Source organism: Myotis davidii, unplaced genomic scaffold, assembly GCF_000327345.1.
Source record: "Myotis davidii unplaced genomic scaffold, ASM32734v1 scaffold199, whole genome shotgun sequence".
Lineage (NCBI taxonomy): Eukaryota > Metazoa > Chordata > Mammalia > Chiroptera > Vespertilionidae > Myotis > Myotis davidii.
In genome coordinates this window covers 2,411,834-2,428,720 of record NW_006290680.1, presented here as the reverse complement: position 1 = coordinate 2,428,720, position 16,887 = coordinate 2,411,834, and the positions used below count along the sequence as shown (strand labels likewise).

General features: G+C 42.7%; 1 protein-coding gene across 1 annotated transcript in view; it reads left to right on the top strand.

Annotated features, from left to right (window-relative positions):
* Positions 1-16,887, top strand: part of PTPRT (protein tyrosine phosphatase, receptor type T) — a 720,009-nt gene that overhangs the window by 584,784 nt on the left and 118,338 nt on the right. The window contains exon 15 of the mRNA XM_015563947.1: positions 5,829-5,977. Within this exon, the coding sequence (XP_015419433.1) occupies positions 5,829-5,977 (149 nt within the window). The remainder of the gene's footprint in view (positions 1-5,828; positions 5,978-16,887) is intronic.

Sequence of the window (16,887 nt, the reverse complement as noted above, 5' to 3'; positions counted from 1 at the left end):
TCTATCATTGACAGTCCCTCTAGGTTGTGGGCTGCTTGCCTGTGTTCCTGAGAAGCATCTACGGTACCAGTCTATAGAGTGTGTTTTCTTTAGTGAATTACCGGTATGTTTACCGGTAATAAACTTGCACTGTTTTATGTATATGTTTGATTACATACAGCCTTGTGACAGTTTTCCTGCATGTCATAAGCATTTGAATATAAATTAAAATGTTAAAATCAAATCTGATATTGTTTTACCTTTTATTTGGTGTGTGGAAGGTGTGCGGAAGAGGGGGTCGTCTTATACGGCGAGTATATAACAAACTCTGTATTTTGAGTGGAAATGTTAGGGGGTCGTCTTATACGCCCAGTCGTCTTATATGCCGGCAAATACGGTAAATATTTTTCCAACAACTTAATGCGCAAAGAGGAAGAAATTAAAGATGTTGGGAAGGGGACAATGACTTCTAAGAATTGGGGAAATTTGGGCTGGTCTTTAAAAGATAAAGAGATGGTTGCCAAAGGAGAATGAATGGCAAGGGCAGTTCAGGCACTAGGCACTTCCAAAAGAAACCCACACAGTTCTACTTTGCTAGAAATGCCTTCCTTTTGTCAAGCCAACCTGTTCCCTGGGGCCACATGGAGCCAGAAGTCAGATGTGTGAAGAGAACCTTCTGAATATTCCCTCTCCATGAAAAACATGTCTATTTCGGCCACTGCTCCTCACATAGCATGACTTCAGAACCCTTCACAGCCCTGAGGCCCCTCCCTGAGCCATCACACAGCTGCTCTCCCTTATAAAGTGTGGTGCTCAGACTAAACCACAGGACTCAAGGGCCAGCTCAGGCACAGCCCTGCCGCCTGCCCTCACTCAGCTAACAAGCAAAGGTCAGAGAGACCTGGCAGTGATCTGTTAGAACAAAGAATGCCAAGAGCTGTGGCCATGTCATACTGTCCCCACCTGTCAGAAGCAGTAAACTTCAGATTGCTGGTCTTAAAACATTCCCCAGCTCTAGAAATGCACCTGCAGAGGAATACATGGGCTTCTGCACGCTCTTTCCACCAGCTTTTGGTACCCCCTGCTGGTGAAATTGTGTGATCCAGTTGGCAAGAATTTCAGAACAAGGAGAAAAAGAAAATTCCAAGTTTGTGAAGTCACAAATAAGTGAGTCTTAAAGGATATGAGGATTCCATAAGGTATGGGACCATTCCCTGTATCACATGAATATTTTATGAGGTTTTTATTCTTTTGCTTTTTGTTTTACATCTATAGCTGTGGCTCTTCTACAGGTCCTGAGGAGGGGGAAATCTCTGACTTTTGTAAACATTCCATTAATTCCTCGAGCATCCCAAGAGTTCTGTTGACAACCACAGGAAGGAAATGCTGTTATTGGCCAAAAATATTCATAAGTATAAATATTCCAAGTCACGAAATAATTTCATGCAGGTTTTTCTTCCTTTTTCCTTATATGTGTCTTTTTCTAAGTGGTTATAATTTGCAGTCAGAGTAGGATGACGATCTTTCTACACTTCAGATTGTAGGGTTTTAAGTATAAATTTGTGCAACAAATTTGTTGAGCACCAGTTATGGTACAGCCGCTCAGCAAGAAACTAGAGTAGGTGCAAGAAGTCAAAAGCCCTTCATTCAAGAGGTTCTTGCCCTGGTGGGCAGGAGAGTTGAATCACTGCGCGTGGACTAGTCAAGTGCTGAGCTGACATGGCAACAAGGCATTGCTTGATCTCCTGCCAGGACGCAAACCAGCTATTACGTCTCTCAGAGGTTCCTGTGTTTCTCCTCCTTGGCTTTTAACACCTTTGTGATTTGATGTTTGTTCTGTATTATCGGTTTAGCACCTGTCTTTGCCATGCATCTCTGTTCTATGAAGGTCAAAGTTATGTGTAGTCATTTGTCACTGTGACCTCCTTCCATCTAGCGGAGATTGGCACATGTAGGTGCTCAATAAATACTAGTTGAATGGCTGAGTCAACCAAGCAGAGAAAAGAGGAAATATGTTTAGGGGAAATCTCAACAAGATATGACTCTGGAAAGCCACTGAGCCTTGCAGGATGAAGAGGTGGTGGCCAGCGGAGGAGAATGGGGGCATGTTTAGGAAACAGAGTATTGAAGGATGGGTGCAGAAGGGAGATGAGTAATTGGTGTTTCCTAAGAAGGAGACAGGTGTGAAAGAGAAGGCTGAATTGAAGCTGGAGCCACAGTCTGAGGGTCTCATATGGCCTCCTCACTGGCTTGGATTTTCCCTTCTCTTAAAGGGGAGGGGAATCAATTAAACTCTATGGCAATAGAAAAGGATATAATTTTTCCTTTATTACCAAGAGGATTTTTAATACTTAAAATTTGAATTCTGATAAAGTTAGGTCCCCAGACTGTGATTTTATATTTTATTTCCTTCTGTATTAACTCCATTTCCACTTTGTAGCATGTGTACCTGTTGCTGAAACACCTGTCTATACCTTTATAAATTACTATAGAGCAGTGGTTCTCAACCTTCCTAATGTCGCGACACTTTAATACAGTTCCTCATGTTGTGGTGACCCCCAATTTCATTGTTACAAATTGAACATAATTAAAGCATAATGATTAATCACAAAAACAATATGTAATTATATATGGTTTTCTGATGGTCTTAGGCGACCCCTGTGAAAGGATCGTTCGACCCCCCCAAAAGGGGTTGCGACCCACAGGTTGAGAACCACTGCTATAGAGCATCATCATCATCATCATCATCATCATGAACAGGTAGCATCAACCATGAACTACTAAGTACTAGGGATGTCGTATGTCGGTTTTTACAACTCAGTTGTACAATTTTTAAATACGTGTTTTGGAGAGGCTCAGTGTTTCATATATTTATTTATCCAGGTGTTCAGAGCTGCCCAAACATTTCTGTGAAATGCCATTTTTCATAGAAGCAGTGAGGCTGTTTTTTATTAATATTATCCCTTTGGAAAGCAATGATTTGTGCCAAAGACAGCTCTCTCCATATTATTTTACCCTGAATGGAATGAGATTGGTTAGGAGTTCTGCCCCCAGGGAAATATCAAAGACTCCAATACATAGTCATTTATAGTTTTAAAGTTTACTTTCTTATCAAGTTTCCTTTTATTTCCTCCTGGGGCGATGTGAGCAAAGCTCGGGTAGAGGCAAAGGATCTGATGTATATCTTTTCAAATTTATGATTAAGAAGGTCACATATACATTTTTAAACATATTCCTTTTTGATAATAAATGAAGAATAAAGCTTCAAAATGTCATCAGTAGCAGAATTGCTCGTTTTTCTTTCATTGGCGTTCCCCGTTCCCTGTCTGATTGCCTGTAGGTGGTGAGAAAAACTGATCCAATGCTACCTTTCCTGTTGTTTTTCTATCTGCCTGGAATAGTTTCACTAGGGGAACAGTATGCTGGGGGCCAAAGCATTGTAAGAAAGATGCATTCCTACTCCTAAGTGCCCAGCTTTCCCCAGACCAATGGATGAAAAGAAAAGATAAAGAATTCCATTTTAGGTTGCATCTGTATACAACTTGTGGCCAAAGGAGGGAGGTAGAATCACTTCTTTTCTTCTGGGTAGGGATTCCTGGAGCAGATCCAGTCTCCATGCTTCTGCACTCCGCTCTCTGTTTTCAGAGCGGGATCCATAGGGACTCCATGTCACTGGCTTCCCATTGGGCTCAGCGAATGAGAGCCACTGTAGGAGGTCAGGGTAGAGGGGAGGAGGTAGCCAGGCCATGATGCCTCTGGTTCAGGATTGGCTGGCTCCTTCAAGAGAAGGCCATTTCTATTCAGGTGGCCTCTTCAGGACTCTCTCCTTTTGGGTTCTGATGACTGCTTCCTCCCCTTTCCTTCTGGACACAGAAGTGGTAGCTCTCTGGTCATATATTCTACCTTGGGTTCCCCTACACCCTTCTCACCTTTGTTGGTGGTTCTATGCCAGTGGTGGGGAACATCCAGCCCGTGGGACATATAAGGCCCATGAAATCATTTGGTCTGGCCCTGCAAAGGCATTAGGGGTGAGTTAATGAAAGTCTGACCAAATATAGAGGCTAATTTTTAAGTTGAAAATTTGGTATGGCCCCAGAATGATATTATAAATCTCCAAATGGCCCTTGGAAGAAAAAGGTTCCCCACCCCTGTGTAAACTCTTCTCAAGTTACACTCATCTACTGATAAGTGTGCCATTGGTCATTCTGTGTGATCTACACCTAGGTCAAGGGGCCCATGCAAAGGAGGATGCTAGCATAGTGTCCAACTAGAACTGATCCTAGATGAACTGCCCTCAAACATCTCTAAGTCCAGGTTTATCCTTTCATTTAATACCTCTTCTGACAGGGAGATCATTACCTTTTGAAACTGCCTATTTCATAATCAGGAGGGTTCAACTTTGAAGAATTATTTCTTATATGGCACTGACTTTGACTTCTCTGGGATATCTGTTCTCTCGTTGAGATAGGAGGGACCAAGATTAAATTTGAAACCAAGTTCTGTGCAAAATGAAGGAAGACAACCAGAAGAATCTCCTCTCGAGATTTTACCTTTCATATCATAGGAACATAATAACTATATTTAGATAAACAAATGTTGGGAAAACCCAGAGGGACCATGCTGCCTTTCAGACACATTTGAAGAACTATCATATGCAAGAGGGCTTAGTCATATTTTTATATCTCTGATGATAGATCGAAGACAAATCAGTTAAAACTTAAGGGAAATACATTTCAAATCCATGTGGAGAAGAACTTTTAACCCTTTAGCTCCTTAGGTGTCAAAGTCTCCATCACTTGATATAACCTGGGGGTTTCACAGTGGGGCTGTTGGAGGGGGTTTCAGACACTGGAATGTAGTTGATCCAGTGGTGATGATATTAAAACAAGCATAGAAGCTGTGTTGGGTGTTCACTGTGTGCCAGGCACTATGCTGTATGTGTTTCACACGTTGTCTCCTTTAATTCTCACAACTCTTTAAGGCCTGTCCTGTTATTTGCCACAGTACACAGAGGAACTTGCCCTGGGTCATGCAACTGCCAGGTGGTAGAGGTAGAGTATGAGCCCAGGCCTGCCTGATGTTAAAACTAATGGCTTTAACCTTCAATGGACAGTGGCAGAATAACCTGGGGAACTTGGTGGCCATGCAAAGGTCCCGGCACTGTCCTACTTTCATGAGCTTGGGCCTGTGTGTGTGTTCAGCTCTCCAAATGATTCCAATTTGCACCAGAATTCAAAAGCACTGCTCTAAACTAGTCTTATTATAAATGTCCATCTGGTTCTGAGAGTCTATTATGCCTAAGTAAAAAGCTATGCATCAAGTTTAGCTTTAACTTTTCTCCTTCTGAGCTACAAGGCTACCTAAACTCCACCCTCACCCACTGCCAACCACCAACCCCTACTTCAATCTACCATTGTTTTCTTAATTATTTCATGAGCTCAGTTCCTGAGAAAGATCAGACTCCACTTAAATCTCATTCAGAGCCATGGGAACAGAAAGATCAATCTGGCCTCTCATGCCTTTGACAGGAGAGTAAGGGAAGCATCATGCTAGTCTCACCGAATTCCTGTTCTGACCTCATCTAAGTTCATCCTGTTCCAAGAACACACCATAGTTGGGGATGAGGCAGGATGCATATCATATTTCTGAGTAAATAGAAGCCACTAACGGTTTTAGAAGGATTTAGGTTTATTCCACCTTGATACTGGAGGACTCACCTTGACTCTGTTTCTGGAGACTGAACCAGGTTTGCAGTTGAGGATGATGGGTAGGGAAGGAGAGCAATCTGGTCTTCTCAATGCAACTGGCACCATCTGACTGTGATTTTTTCCCTTGCACATGTCCCAAAGGAAGCTGGCCAAGAAGCAGAAGGAGACACAGAGCGGAGCCCAGAGGGAGATGGGGCCTGTGGCCTCGACCGACAAACCCACCACCAAGCTCAGCACCAGCCGCAATGATGAAGGCTTTTCCTCCAGCTCTCAGGATGTTAACGGATTCAGTAAGTTGAGCTCACTCAAGGGAAGGGAATATCTGTGGTCCTACTTGACCCTGGTACCTCTGCTGTGGACCCCTCACAGTGGTCAGGTCCTGCCAGGCATGGGGTTGGGGTGCTTCCCTGGGACGGCCCAGGATAAAAGTTCTCCAGGGAAAAAGTTGGGACCACCCATCCTGGGGTGAAAAGAATTTAAGAATTGCCTTAAAATGGAGTCAGCCATTTTAACTGCTTGTGGCATAAATAAAGATGGGTTAAAACTAATAACAGTAAAAAAAAAAACACACCAAAAAAAACAAAAAACAAGGGGGAAGAAGACATGGTTATGCACTTAAGGAGAAAAATATGCCATATTGAATTGAGTGTCTTACAATTTTTAAAACAACATTTGATATAAACCATGTAAGGTAAATGCGTCATAGATTATTGCTGTATCTGTTTTGAATGCTTGAGAAACTGAGGCTTAAAGAAGCAGCTTCTCTCAAGTCCCAGCGCTGATGAGTAGCATATTCAGACCTGGAAGCTATGCCTCCCAAACCTTGGCCAGTTCCAAGCTCCAGCTAATGTTCCAAGTGGCATTTAGTCAGGAGCACCTGAGTCCTCACGCGGAGATAATACAGGACCCCGAGCCAACAGAAATGTCTGAGATTCTGGGGTTGGCCCTCCTCCAGAGGGCATGCTCCAGACGGGTGACCTAAAGTTACCTTAGTGATCAGACTCCAGAGAACTGACTTGTGTTCAGATCATTCTGTCGGCCAGTGTTGTTGTTGTTTTTTTTCTGGGTTTAATGGAATGCAGGGAATCTAAAGGAATGTGAGCATGGGCAGATGACCTCCACACACTGTGTCAATGACAAATGGAAGAAATCATATTTTGTAAAAATCACTTTGGATGTGATCAGTTTGGGATGATTCAGATCTATGAGAAGATGGAGAAAGAAAAAAAAGCAAATGTTTACTGACCGCCCTCCTCCCTAACCACAGCCAGTGTTATTGTTCCCATTTAATAGAGAAGGTCTCCAAGGCTCAGGGTGTTGTGCTGACTTCCTCTGAGTTCCACCGCTAGTTCCTGATGGACCCAGGATCTGAGTGTAACTCAGACCCATTGTTCTTAACCTCCTGTGCAGCATAGAACCAACCCATCCAAAGCAGTTTTCAAAATATACATATCTGGGTTCCAGGCCTTACCCACTGAATCAAAATCTCCTTAAGGAAGAGGCGTATGGAGGGGACAAGGGGTAGGGCAGGGATGAGGAGTAAGGACGGATGTAGGTTTTGTAAAAGCCACTCAGGGGGTTCTATAGGGACCCTGGTTAAGAATACTGAACTTCAAGGGCAGAAAAGGCTTTTTCAAATATTGATGTGCTGCCTTGGGAAAGAGAGATTAGTTTTAAACTCATAAAAAACTTATAAAAAGGTTGGGAGGGGGCATAAAATGAATACTCTTATAGCCTTTGGCTTGATTCACAAATTGCTCATATTTGTGATATTTGTGTTCTCTTTCTCTCTCTCTCTCTCTCTCTCTCTCTCTCTCTATCCCTCCTTCTTTCTTTCTTTCTCTCCCTGCCTCTCTCTCTCTAAGCATGCCCTTAGATGAGGATGTGGCTCAGGCACCAGTTCTAGTGAAAGGTTGAGAAAAAATAACTCATTGAAAGATTGAGAAAAAGATAACTTCCAAAGAATAACCTTCCCAAGTGCTGTTCCTAGATGGCACTTGGGACAATAGTTAGGCTCTTGTCTGATTCATCCTCATGTAACTCCAAGAGGAGTTGAAGACTATATATATATATATATATATATATATATTCTCCAGAGAATTCAGTATGTGTTTCCTAAGAACTAGGACATAACCACAATGAACTTATCCTATCCAAGAAATGTAACCTTAGTTCAATACCTAATATACCAGCCCATAGTTGAATTTCCTCAATGGTCCTAACATTTATTATTATTATCATCATGATTATTATTTTAATCCAATAAAAGTGATCACATTAGATTGGTCATCATGTCTCTTCAGCCCCTGTCATCTAGAATAGCCCTCCCACCTGTATTTTATCTTTCAGGATGCTGACATTTTTTTAAAGGGTAGACCAGTTGTCCCATAGAGTATTCCCCAATTCAGATTTATCTGATTTTTTCATCATGATTACATTCAGGTTAAACATATTGGCAAAAATACAACATAGGTGATTTCATGTGCATCTCCTTGCCTTCTATCAATAGATACATGCTGTCAGTTTGCCCATTATTGATGAAGCTCAGTCTGAGCACTTCTTGTAGTTGAGTAATGGCTTTAAAGACAAAGTCTAATGGCACATAGTGATTATTTCATGAACAAATACTTAGCTTTCATTTTTCTGAGTGCAGAGCAAGTTTCTGGTCTGCCGAACCATAAAGCCAGTCCTTTTCCATTCTCAACCAAGGTCAATTGCTGGGACTCATACATTCCCTGGGTAGGGATGAGCAAGGAAATGGGCTTGGTGTGCCCTTACGGATTCCCCCCAGCCGCAGGCTGTATTATTTTGTCACTGACTTTCCTGCTTTTGGCCCAGGGGCAAGTCTAGCTGATGACACATACTGACTGAATGCCACCCATTTGCCCAAAACCTTTCCTGTACAGGCCAGTCTCTGTGCACTCTTTTTTTGAACTTATAAGAATGTCCTTGGAGAACTCTGAATGACAAAAAGATTATGGTCTAAGACGCATGACAATCATTGTGACCTCAAAGTTATAGGTATGTGACCTTAAGCTTTCTGACCTGAAATAAAAACCTGGGTAACACCAATTTCTTAGATTTTAAGGGGAAACAACATCATGGGCCAAAATTTAGACTCTTCAGAAGAAAGCGCCTAAGACTGAGGTGGATTAGCCAGCCAGAGAGGAACAGGCAGAACACTGTACAGAATCTAGACAGATATTTTAAAATCCAGAGACACTATTTCCAGAGGATTGATATGTGTGTTTTATATATACTCACACAGAGACATATATGTATATGCATTCATTTTAATGATACTGCTTTTTAAAAAGACAGGAAAAACAAATTTCAATTGACACTATACTCAGTTATTAAGAAACTTTGCATTTGTTTGCATCAATCAACATGTTAGGATTGAATCTATGCAGCTCGTGTCCTCAGGCTATAGCCACACACATGCTCTGGGGTTCTTCTGAGCGCCCTGGAATGTGTCAGGTGCCTTTCCAAGTGCCTTGTGGATTCACTGGAATAAGATTTGAGGGAGAAAAAAATATAAGTAATGCTTACACTGGAGATGTTGAAATTGCTTCTGAAATCACTCTGCTGTATATAAAATTGAATCTATTTTTGAGGCATTAGGGAAGTGACTGTCTGCTTCGGCGGCAGTGTCTTTAGGAGGCCCTAGCCTAGGATTATTTGCAAATGGTGAGGAAGCATTGAGAGTAGCAGAGCACAAGAATAGATGTCACATTGGAAAAGATTACAGATGAACCTGCCCCGAGCAATTATTTCATTATTGAACAGGTGGGCCCTGACCTAATTCAAACTCTGCTTTTCCATGCAAAGGTTTATTTTCTGGGGTTTTCTAGTCCAAGTCATTGCTATGCTAAGTTCTGCAACATCCATTCACTCAAGCCCCTCAATTTTGCATTAGGAACAATGACCTCTGGGTGGCAAGGGTGATGGGGCTGTGTGGGGTATGGGCCATTGCTTTGACATTCTTGAAAAAAAGGAGTGCATGTCATATTTCAAGGACCAACAATGCATTGTTTTCAGTTTAAAGAAATGCTGGCGTTAGTCAAGTAATCTGATTTTGATCTTATTGCCCTGTGTGCCTGGTTGTGTTTTATTTTTTCTGAGATCTTTCACTCACTGGGGTTGTTTTCTGGGGCTTTCTTCTTATATCCTTACTTAGATCTTTATCTTTGTATCTTTTATTCATGGTGTCATCTTCTTGTTCATTTTCAGGCCAAGTCAGAATGCTTCAAAACAAATCCCTGTTGAATCCCTATGATAGGGACTTTGGTTGCCTGCCTTTCCCATATGGCATATGACAGACTCACTCATTGGGTACTGTTACTTAACTCTGTCTTTATTCTTATGCTTCCCTTCTGTGGAATGGTTCCATCTCTGGTGGGTGAAGACAATCTAGGTCAAAAAAGACACTGGGCCTTCAAGCTCTCTGCTGAGTAAGGAAACGGGCATGGCTGAGGCCTTGGAGATGAGATTCCTTGGCCGTTTCTCAGCACTTAATATATACCTGTCCCTGTGTTATGAGTCTCAGGCACAGTTTGGAGAAGGGGATTATTGGAAAAATAAGTAAAATGGGGCATCGTTTCACAAAGAATAAATGTTTTCTCTTACAAGGTTTTCATAGTTTATGAAAGTACTTTTGCAAAGGAGTGAGAGATCCTATTCTTGCACCAGGAGGTAGCTAGCAGGTTTATATTGCCCTCATTCTACAGATGAGAAAACGGAGGTTCAGAGACTCCATGCCCCACATCACACAGGCATTTGCACAGTCATAGTGAGGACCCATCTCTCCTGACATCAGTTAGGTTCTCTCCACCTAGTTCTGCAATGAATCTGGGAAATATCTTGTCAAAGTACCTAAAATAAGACAGCTGTAAGAGAAATAAATGATCGGGATCAGGAAAACAATAAATGAAGACAAGGAGGTCAAAGACAGGTTATATTAAAATGGAATTATATTATGTTTAAAAAGTAATCTAACTATGCAAGCTGGTAACTTTCAAATTCCAATTTGCCTCTGAGCTTCCTAGTAGTGAAAGCCCAGAGAGGCAGATAACTTTTATTGGCACTTACTAGATCTGATGCTTTATACAAACCCCACTCTTAAGTCTCCTAGGAACCCCATAATTAAATAATATTATCATTTCCTAAATGAGGAAACCTAGTTTCAAAGAACTGAAGTAAATAAGCTCAAAGTTGCACACATAGAGTACGATGGGATCGAAGCCAAATAGTATTATCTGGCTTCTCCTGTACCCTCAGTGGCAGCCCACCGCTCACAGGTCTCACTGAGTGGGGCCACTGAGGCTGGGAGCGAGCTCAGCTCCACTTCTCTCCCGATGGTCAGCCAGCTTTTCAACCATGTGGGCAGAAGCTGCGGCCACAGCTGTGTCCTACATGGAGGCCTGGGGCAGGCCCTGTCATGGAGCCAATCAGATCCCCACGAGGTGCCAGGCTCTGAGATCAGCATGTTCAAATATGGCATCTTAGTCCATTTTCACAGGAACTCTGTACAATTGGTATGTTTGTTATTAGCCCCAGTTTACTGTTGAGAAAACTGCTGCACTGAGACATTAAAAGATCTTCCTTGAGTCACATGATGAAGAGATAGTGAGGTCTGGACCCCAAAGCACATGTTTTACTTTCAAAACCAAGTGCCTATGTCTTTCCTCTCACCTTTAGCTTTCTCTCCACCTCAAAGCTAGCGATGGAGAGAAAGGAGATCAAGATGAGCAGCCTTGCTGGCTGGGAGCTCAGGGCTTTACCTTGGTTCCTCTGTCCACTTCAAAGCCTGAACTCCTAGGGCAGTGGTTGGCAAACTCATTAGTCAACAGAGCCAAATATCAACAGTACAATGATTGAAATTTCTTTTGAGAGCCAAATTTTTAAAACTTAAACTATATAGGTAGGTACATTGTTATTAACTTAATTAGGATACTCCTAAGGCCTGGGAAGAGCCACACTCAAGGGACCAAAGGGCCGCATGTGGCTCGCGAGCCGCAATTTGCTGACCACGGTCCTAGGACATTGGATGCTCTCACAGGCAGAATCTGTGGGAATTGTCACAACAGCTTCTTAAGAGCTGGTCCAAGCCCTGTAGGTGGACAGAGAGATGAGTATGCAATGGCCACTGTCCACAGAGAGCTCACAGCCTAGCAGTGCAAACAGATGGTTCAGCAATGAGCATCCTGACACAGCCCAACAGGGGCTGCAGTAGCAGCCTGCACTAAGAGCCACCAGGCCCTTCCCCTGACTTTGTACCTCCAATGTGACTGAGCATATACCTGGTAGGCAGCATATAGTAGCCTTAGGAGTTATGTGCTGCTCCGAGGAGGGTGGGTCCTAGTGCCTGATGCCCCACCTGTCTTTCAGCCCACAGACCACATAAGAGAGTTTCCTTACAGGCAGGTATGGAAATGTTCAAGCTTGATACCCCCCCCCCCTGCACCGGCCCCGGGGTGGTTTGGCAGAGATGGAGCAGGCGGGGGGGGAAGCACCAGGCAAGATTTTAACCTGATTATTTTAGAAACGTGTTATGTAACTAAAACAATTCAAATGGAGAAGACAGATCATGACTTTTTAAATGTAGTGGGCATGGGCTGGGGTGATGGCAAACTCCCGAGGAAGATTCCTTAATCCTTTCAGGAGGATGGTGAGCAAGCTGCAGAAATGGGTCTCTGGAAAGATTGGTGTGACCATGACCTTCCCGGGAGAAATGAGGGATGTGATAGCATGCCATGTTAAGGATTGCTGATGCCGCCTTCCCTTTGTTCAGGAGCTCCTCTGGGGCAGTCAGTTTGCTAAGTGCTGTTCACATATTATCTGTAATTTTCAAAACTTTGCTACCAGGGAGGAATTACTGTCTTGATGTCATAAGTAAGGAAACCTAAGCTCAATGAGGTTAAATACATTTCTGCTGTCCCATCTTTGTAATACCCCAACTTAACCTTTTACTCTTTTGCTTAAAGTCCTTCAGTGCTTTCCCATTGCTCCTGAGGTAAATCAAGGCTAAAGTCCTCAGAATGAATTCCTGGGCCTTTCATGGTTGGTGACCAGTACATACGCTGGCCATTGCTCAACTATCTTGCCCATCTGATACTCATTGAGATTTGTTTGGTTGGATGAATGAATGAATGAATGAATGAGTGATGGAACTAGCATTCAAAATAAGATTTTCTAGCTCCAAGCCCATGTTTGGTTCCAATTCTTCTGGTAATGAATTCTGTCTTCTTTTAACCTGAAATCTGCTCTTGTAACTCCCATTCATTCATTCCTGGTTTTGCACACAAGTATGTGTTGGTCAGCTACCATATGCTGGCCCTTGTCTGCCCTCTGGTGTCACATGGATAATGAAGTCAGTCTTTCTCTTCCTGCCTCTCCCACCCCTCCACCAGCTGTTGGACTGCTGCCACCTGTATACCCTGGAGGTCCTTCCCTGAGGCTAAGCAGTCCCCACATCAGCCTTCTTCTGGATACATTTCTCTTTTTCAGTCTACTCAAAATCTTGATTGACACCTCTGTCTCCATTTGGCCTATGTCTATGTCCAAGACAAATATGAACCCCTATATGGGGCTTAATTGCTGGAAGTTCAGAGAGCTACCATTACCCTCCCGCTGGATTCCAAACCTGGGTTCAGAATACAAGGCTCATGTTTGAATTAACCTCCAAATGTCTATCACGTATCTACCAAACAAGGCAGCCTCATTCAGCCCAGGTGAAGATGAATTTGAGGGCCCAAGTAAAGGACTCTATATTTCATCCAAGCAGAGTCTTTTTGTGAGATTTGACCCTGTTATCCAGCATACTGAAATATTTTTGATTTCTGATTATTTCAGCCAGTGAGCTCACTTAATCATCCCAGTTTGGGGCCTCAAAATGTAATAATTATTAATGTTCATAATACCAATTATCATCTATTGAGCATTAATTATGAGCCCATTTCCAGTTGAGAGTTTTATATGCATTATCTTATCTCATCAGTATGTTGGGAGGATTCAATAACTATTATGATTATTCCTGATTATTTATAGGTGAGGAAACTGAGGTTTAAAAAGTGAGGAACTTGCCCCAGACTTTATAGCTGAGCTGGAACTTAAGCCCAGGTCTGTTTGACACCCCACAGCCAAGACCACTCCACTATGCTTCCCTTTGTAAGGTAGAAGTATTATTCCCATTTTATAGAGGAGACACCAAAGTCCACAGATGATGAGTCTTTTGCTCAAAGCTGTGATTCTCAGAATGTGGTCCCCAGATGAGCAGCAGCAGCATCACCTGGGAACTTTTTGGAAGTAAATTTTTGGGCCTCACCCCAAACCTCCTAAACCCCAAGCTTACTGTCTGTAACAAGCCTTCCAGGTGATGTTGACACATGTTCAAGTTTGAGAATCCTAGTACATGGTAAAGCCCAGGACGGCCATCTTCCAAAGCCCTGGTTCTCCATGTGCTGTTGTCCTGGCAACAGTAGAGTGACAGGCACACTGGGAGAGGAAGGCTCTACCTACCCTTTCTCAGGGTGGATTCACCGAGGAGACATTGACACTTAGAGGACCTGAAGGCTGCTAAGCCCGTGGATAGCTGTGAGGGTCCCAAGCCCAGAGGTCGCCTCCCAACCATCTCTGGAACTTTCTCTCCTTTTGTCTGAACAGCAAACATCCTAGTAGTCAGGGTGGAAGGAGTGGAAATTTACAAGGAAAAGCAATCATGAGTCACACAGTAAAACCAAGATTTCAACAGAACATTGTGAAGATGATTTTTTTTTAATGCCCGAAATTCTGTTTGCAGGCACAATTATATTTTCTGGGTGCTCTGGGATTAAATTGAATCTGGGAAAAGAATTGAATGTTACAAGCTCGCTGCCTCCAGTTTTATCGAATATTTTACAGGGGTTATTGAATATCTTGTGATCATCCACTTGGTTGACAGATTAAAGGGCACACTTATTAAGTTCCTGGTAACTCAGTGTTGAATGGGATTGTTTATTCCTGGGAAGTGAAACATGAAAATTTAAGTAGCCTTGAAAAAGTTGACAAATTATCCATCACAGACACTAAGGAGTTAAATGAAGACAAGCTTCAGAGAAGGATATTAGACTTAAAAAGGGATATCATAGATCATCAAAACCAAAAAATTGTATTCGACACCATCTGATCCAACTCCTCATCTTAAAGATGAAGAATTGAGTTTTCTCAGGGTCATTCATTGGGTCCCTAGCAGAACCTGGGCTAGAATTGAGGGCTATGATCACTCTAGTCCTTGTCCCATGGTCTCCTGCAGAAGACTAAACTTCGGTTAATAATGGTTTGTCTTAAAATATTTGCTGTAGACCCCCAATCTGACTTCTACACAAAACAGATCCTTCTATAATTGAATTGTATTTTTCATTTCCTGGTTGTGGGAGAAGCTGAGGTGTTCCTTTAAATATTCATTGAATGCTGACTATATGCCAAGCAATGTAGGAATTGTAAAGTTAAATAAGACACGGTGTCTCCCTTCAGGAATATTACTGTCTTTCAAGAGGAGATTTGGAAGTGGATAGGTTTCAATTAATGTGATAAGTGATAGAGAAAAAGCATGGATAGTGCCCCAGAAACACTGATCAGAGTACTATGCAAGGAAATGGATTTTGATTTGAAGGAAGTACAAGAGGAAGATTGTCCCAGGTGGAAGAGACAAAAGCTTGAAGGTATAAGGAGCTTGGTGGGCTCAGAGAAGGGGGTTTGGGGCACAGGGTGCTATGGTTTGAGCTCAGATGGCCAGAGATGTGGACTCTGCCTTTGGGACTTAACATTTCTAGCCTCATCAGATTCACTTTCCAGGAAATTAGAGTGACCCTAGCGTCAGATGCCTTTGCGTGTTGTTGGAACCTGGCCTCATGCTATCTTGATTTGTATGGGTTCAGCTTTGCATGGTGGATCAGTAGGGACAGCGTTTTATCACCTGCAGGCCTTTCCTTTTTGAGCTGGCCCAGGCATTGCTTCTCAATACCCTTCCAAAGAGGCCTCGGTAAAGCTGCAAAGCTGAAGTTGCTTTTGACAATTTATGCCAGGCCTCTATATCTTGAGGAGAAAATAGAATTGTTCTGTACACCTCACAGGTGGTCCTGAATTACAACGGGGCGCTTACAAAGTGCTCGCTAAAGTAATCAGGGATAAAGAAGTGATGTTGAAAATGTAAATACACAGTTGCTAGGTAGCAGAATAAACCCAGCTTAGAGACCTTTTTTTCCCCCCTCAACTCACAGCTACTGCCTTGATAAGTTGAAAACATAGCTAATAATTCGACTAGCTAGCATTTTGTGAGTAATTACTGGACAAAGAACTTTTCATGCATCATTTCATTTCATGTTTTCAACAACTCTATGAGGCAGGTTACGGAAACTGAGCTCAAAGAAATTAAGTAACTGGATCAAGGGCACACAGCTACTAAGAAACCAAACCTGGGTTTGGACCTGGGTTTATGGTTTGACTTATCAGCAGCCCATCCTTTTTGAAATATTTTCTTTGCTTGGCTTCTACTCTCCTGGGGTTTCTCCTTCCTCCCCAGCCATTTCCTAAGCTTCTTCACTAGTTCTTCCTCTGGTGTCCATCTTCTAACCATTGAAGCATCTCATTGTGTACAAGGTGGTTGAAAACTTGGCCATGAATAAGGAAGCTGAGACACATCAAGATGAAACCCATTCAATGGGATGCCCAGGGTCACTCAGCGAGTAAATGAAAGAGCCAGAACGTTGAACCAGGATTTACATATGAAGAGTGCTGATAAAAAAAACCAGTCAGTAAAAGCTGAGGGCAAACAGGGGACTATCAAAGGGGTTGTGTGGATGTGGTCGTTTTGTGTTGTTAAGTTTTTAAGAGAGAGGTTTCAAGTAAAGAAGGTATGGAGGAGAGGCGAGGAGAGGAGAGGAGAGGAGAGGAGAGGGAGATATGTGAGAGAGACACATCAATTGGTTGTCTCCCACAAATACCCCAACTGAGGACAGGGATTGAACCTGCAACCCAGTAAATGTCCTTGACTGGGAATTGAACCTGCGACCCTTTGGTTTTCAGGCCAACACTATAACCCCTGAGCAACACTTGCCAGGGCAGGATCTCAGTATTTAAAGCAGAATTTTCTGATTCAAAGTAGAAATTTCAAAGAGCCTGAAGTCTGATTTATATGTTAGGGATTGGGGTGATCTACATA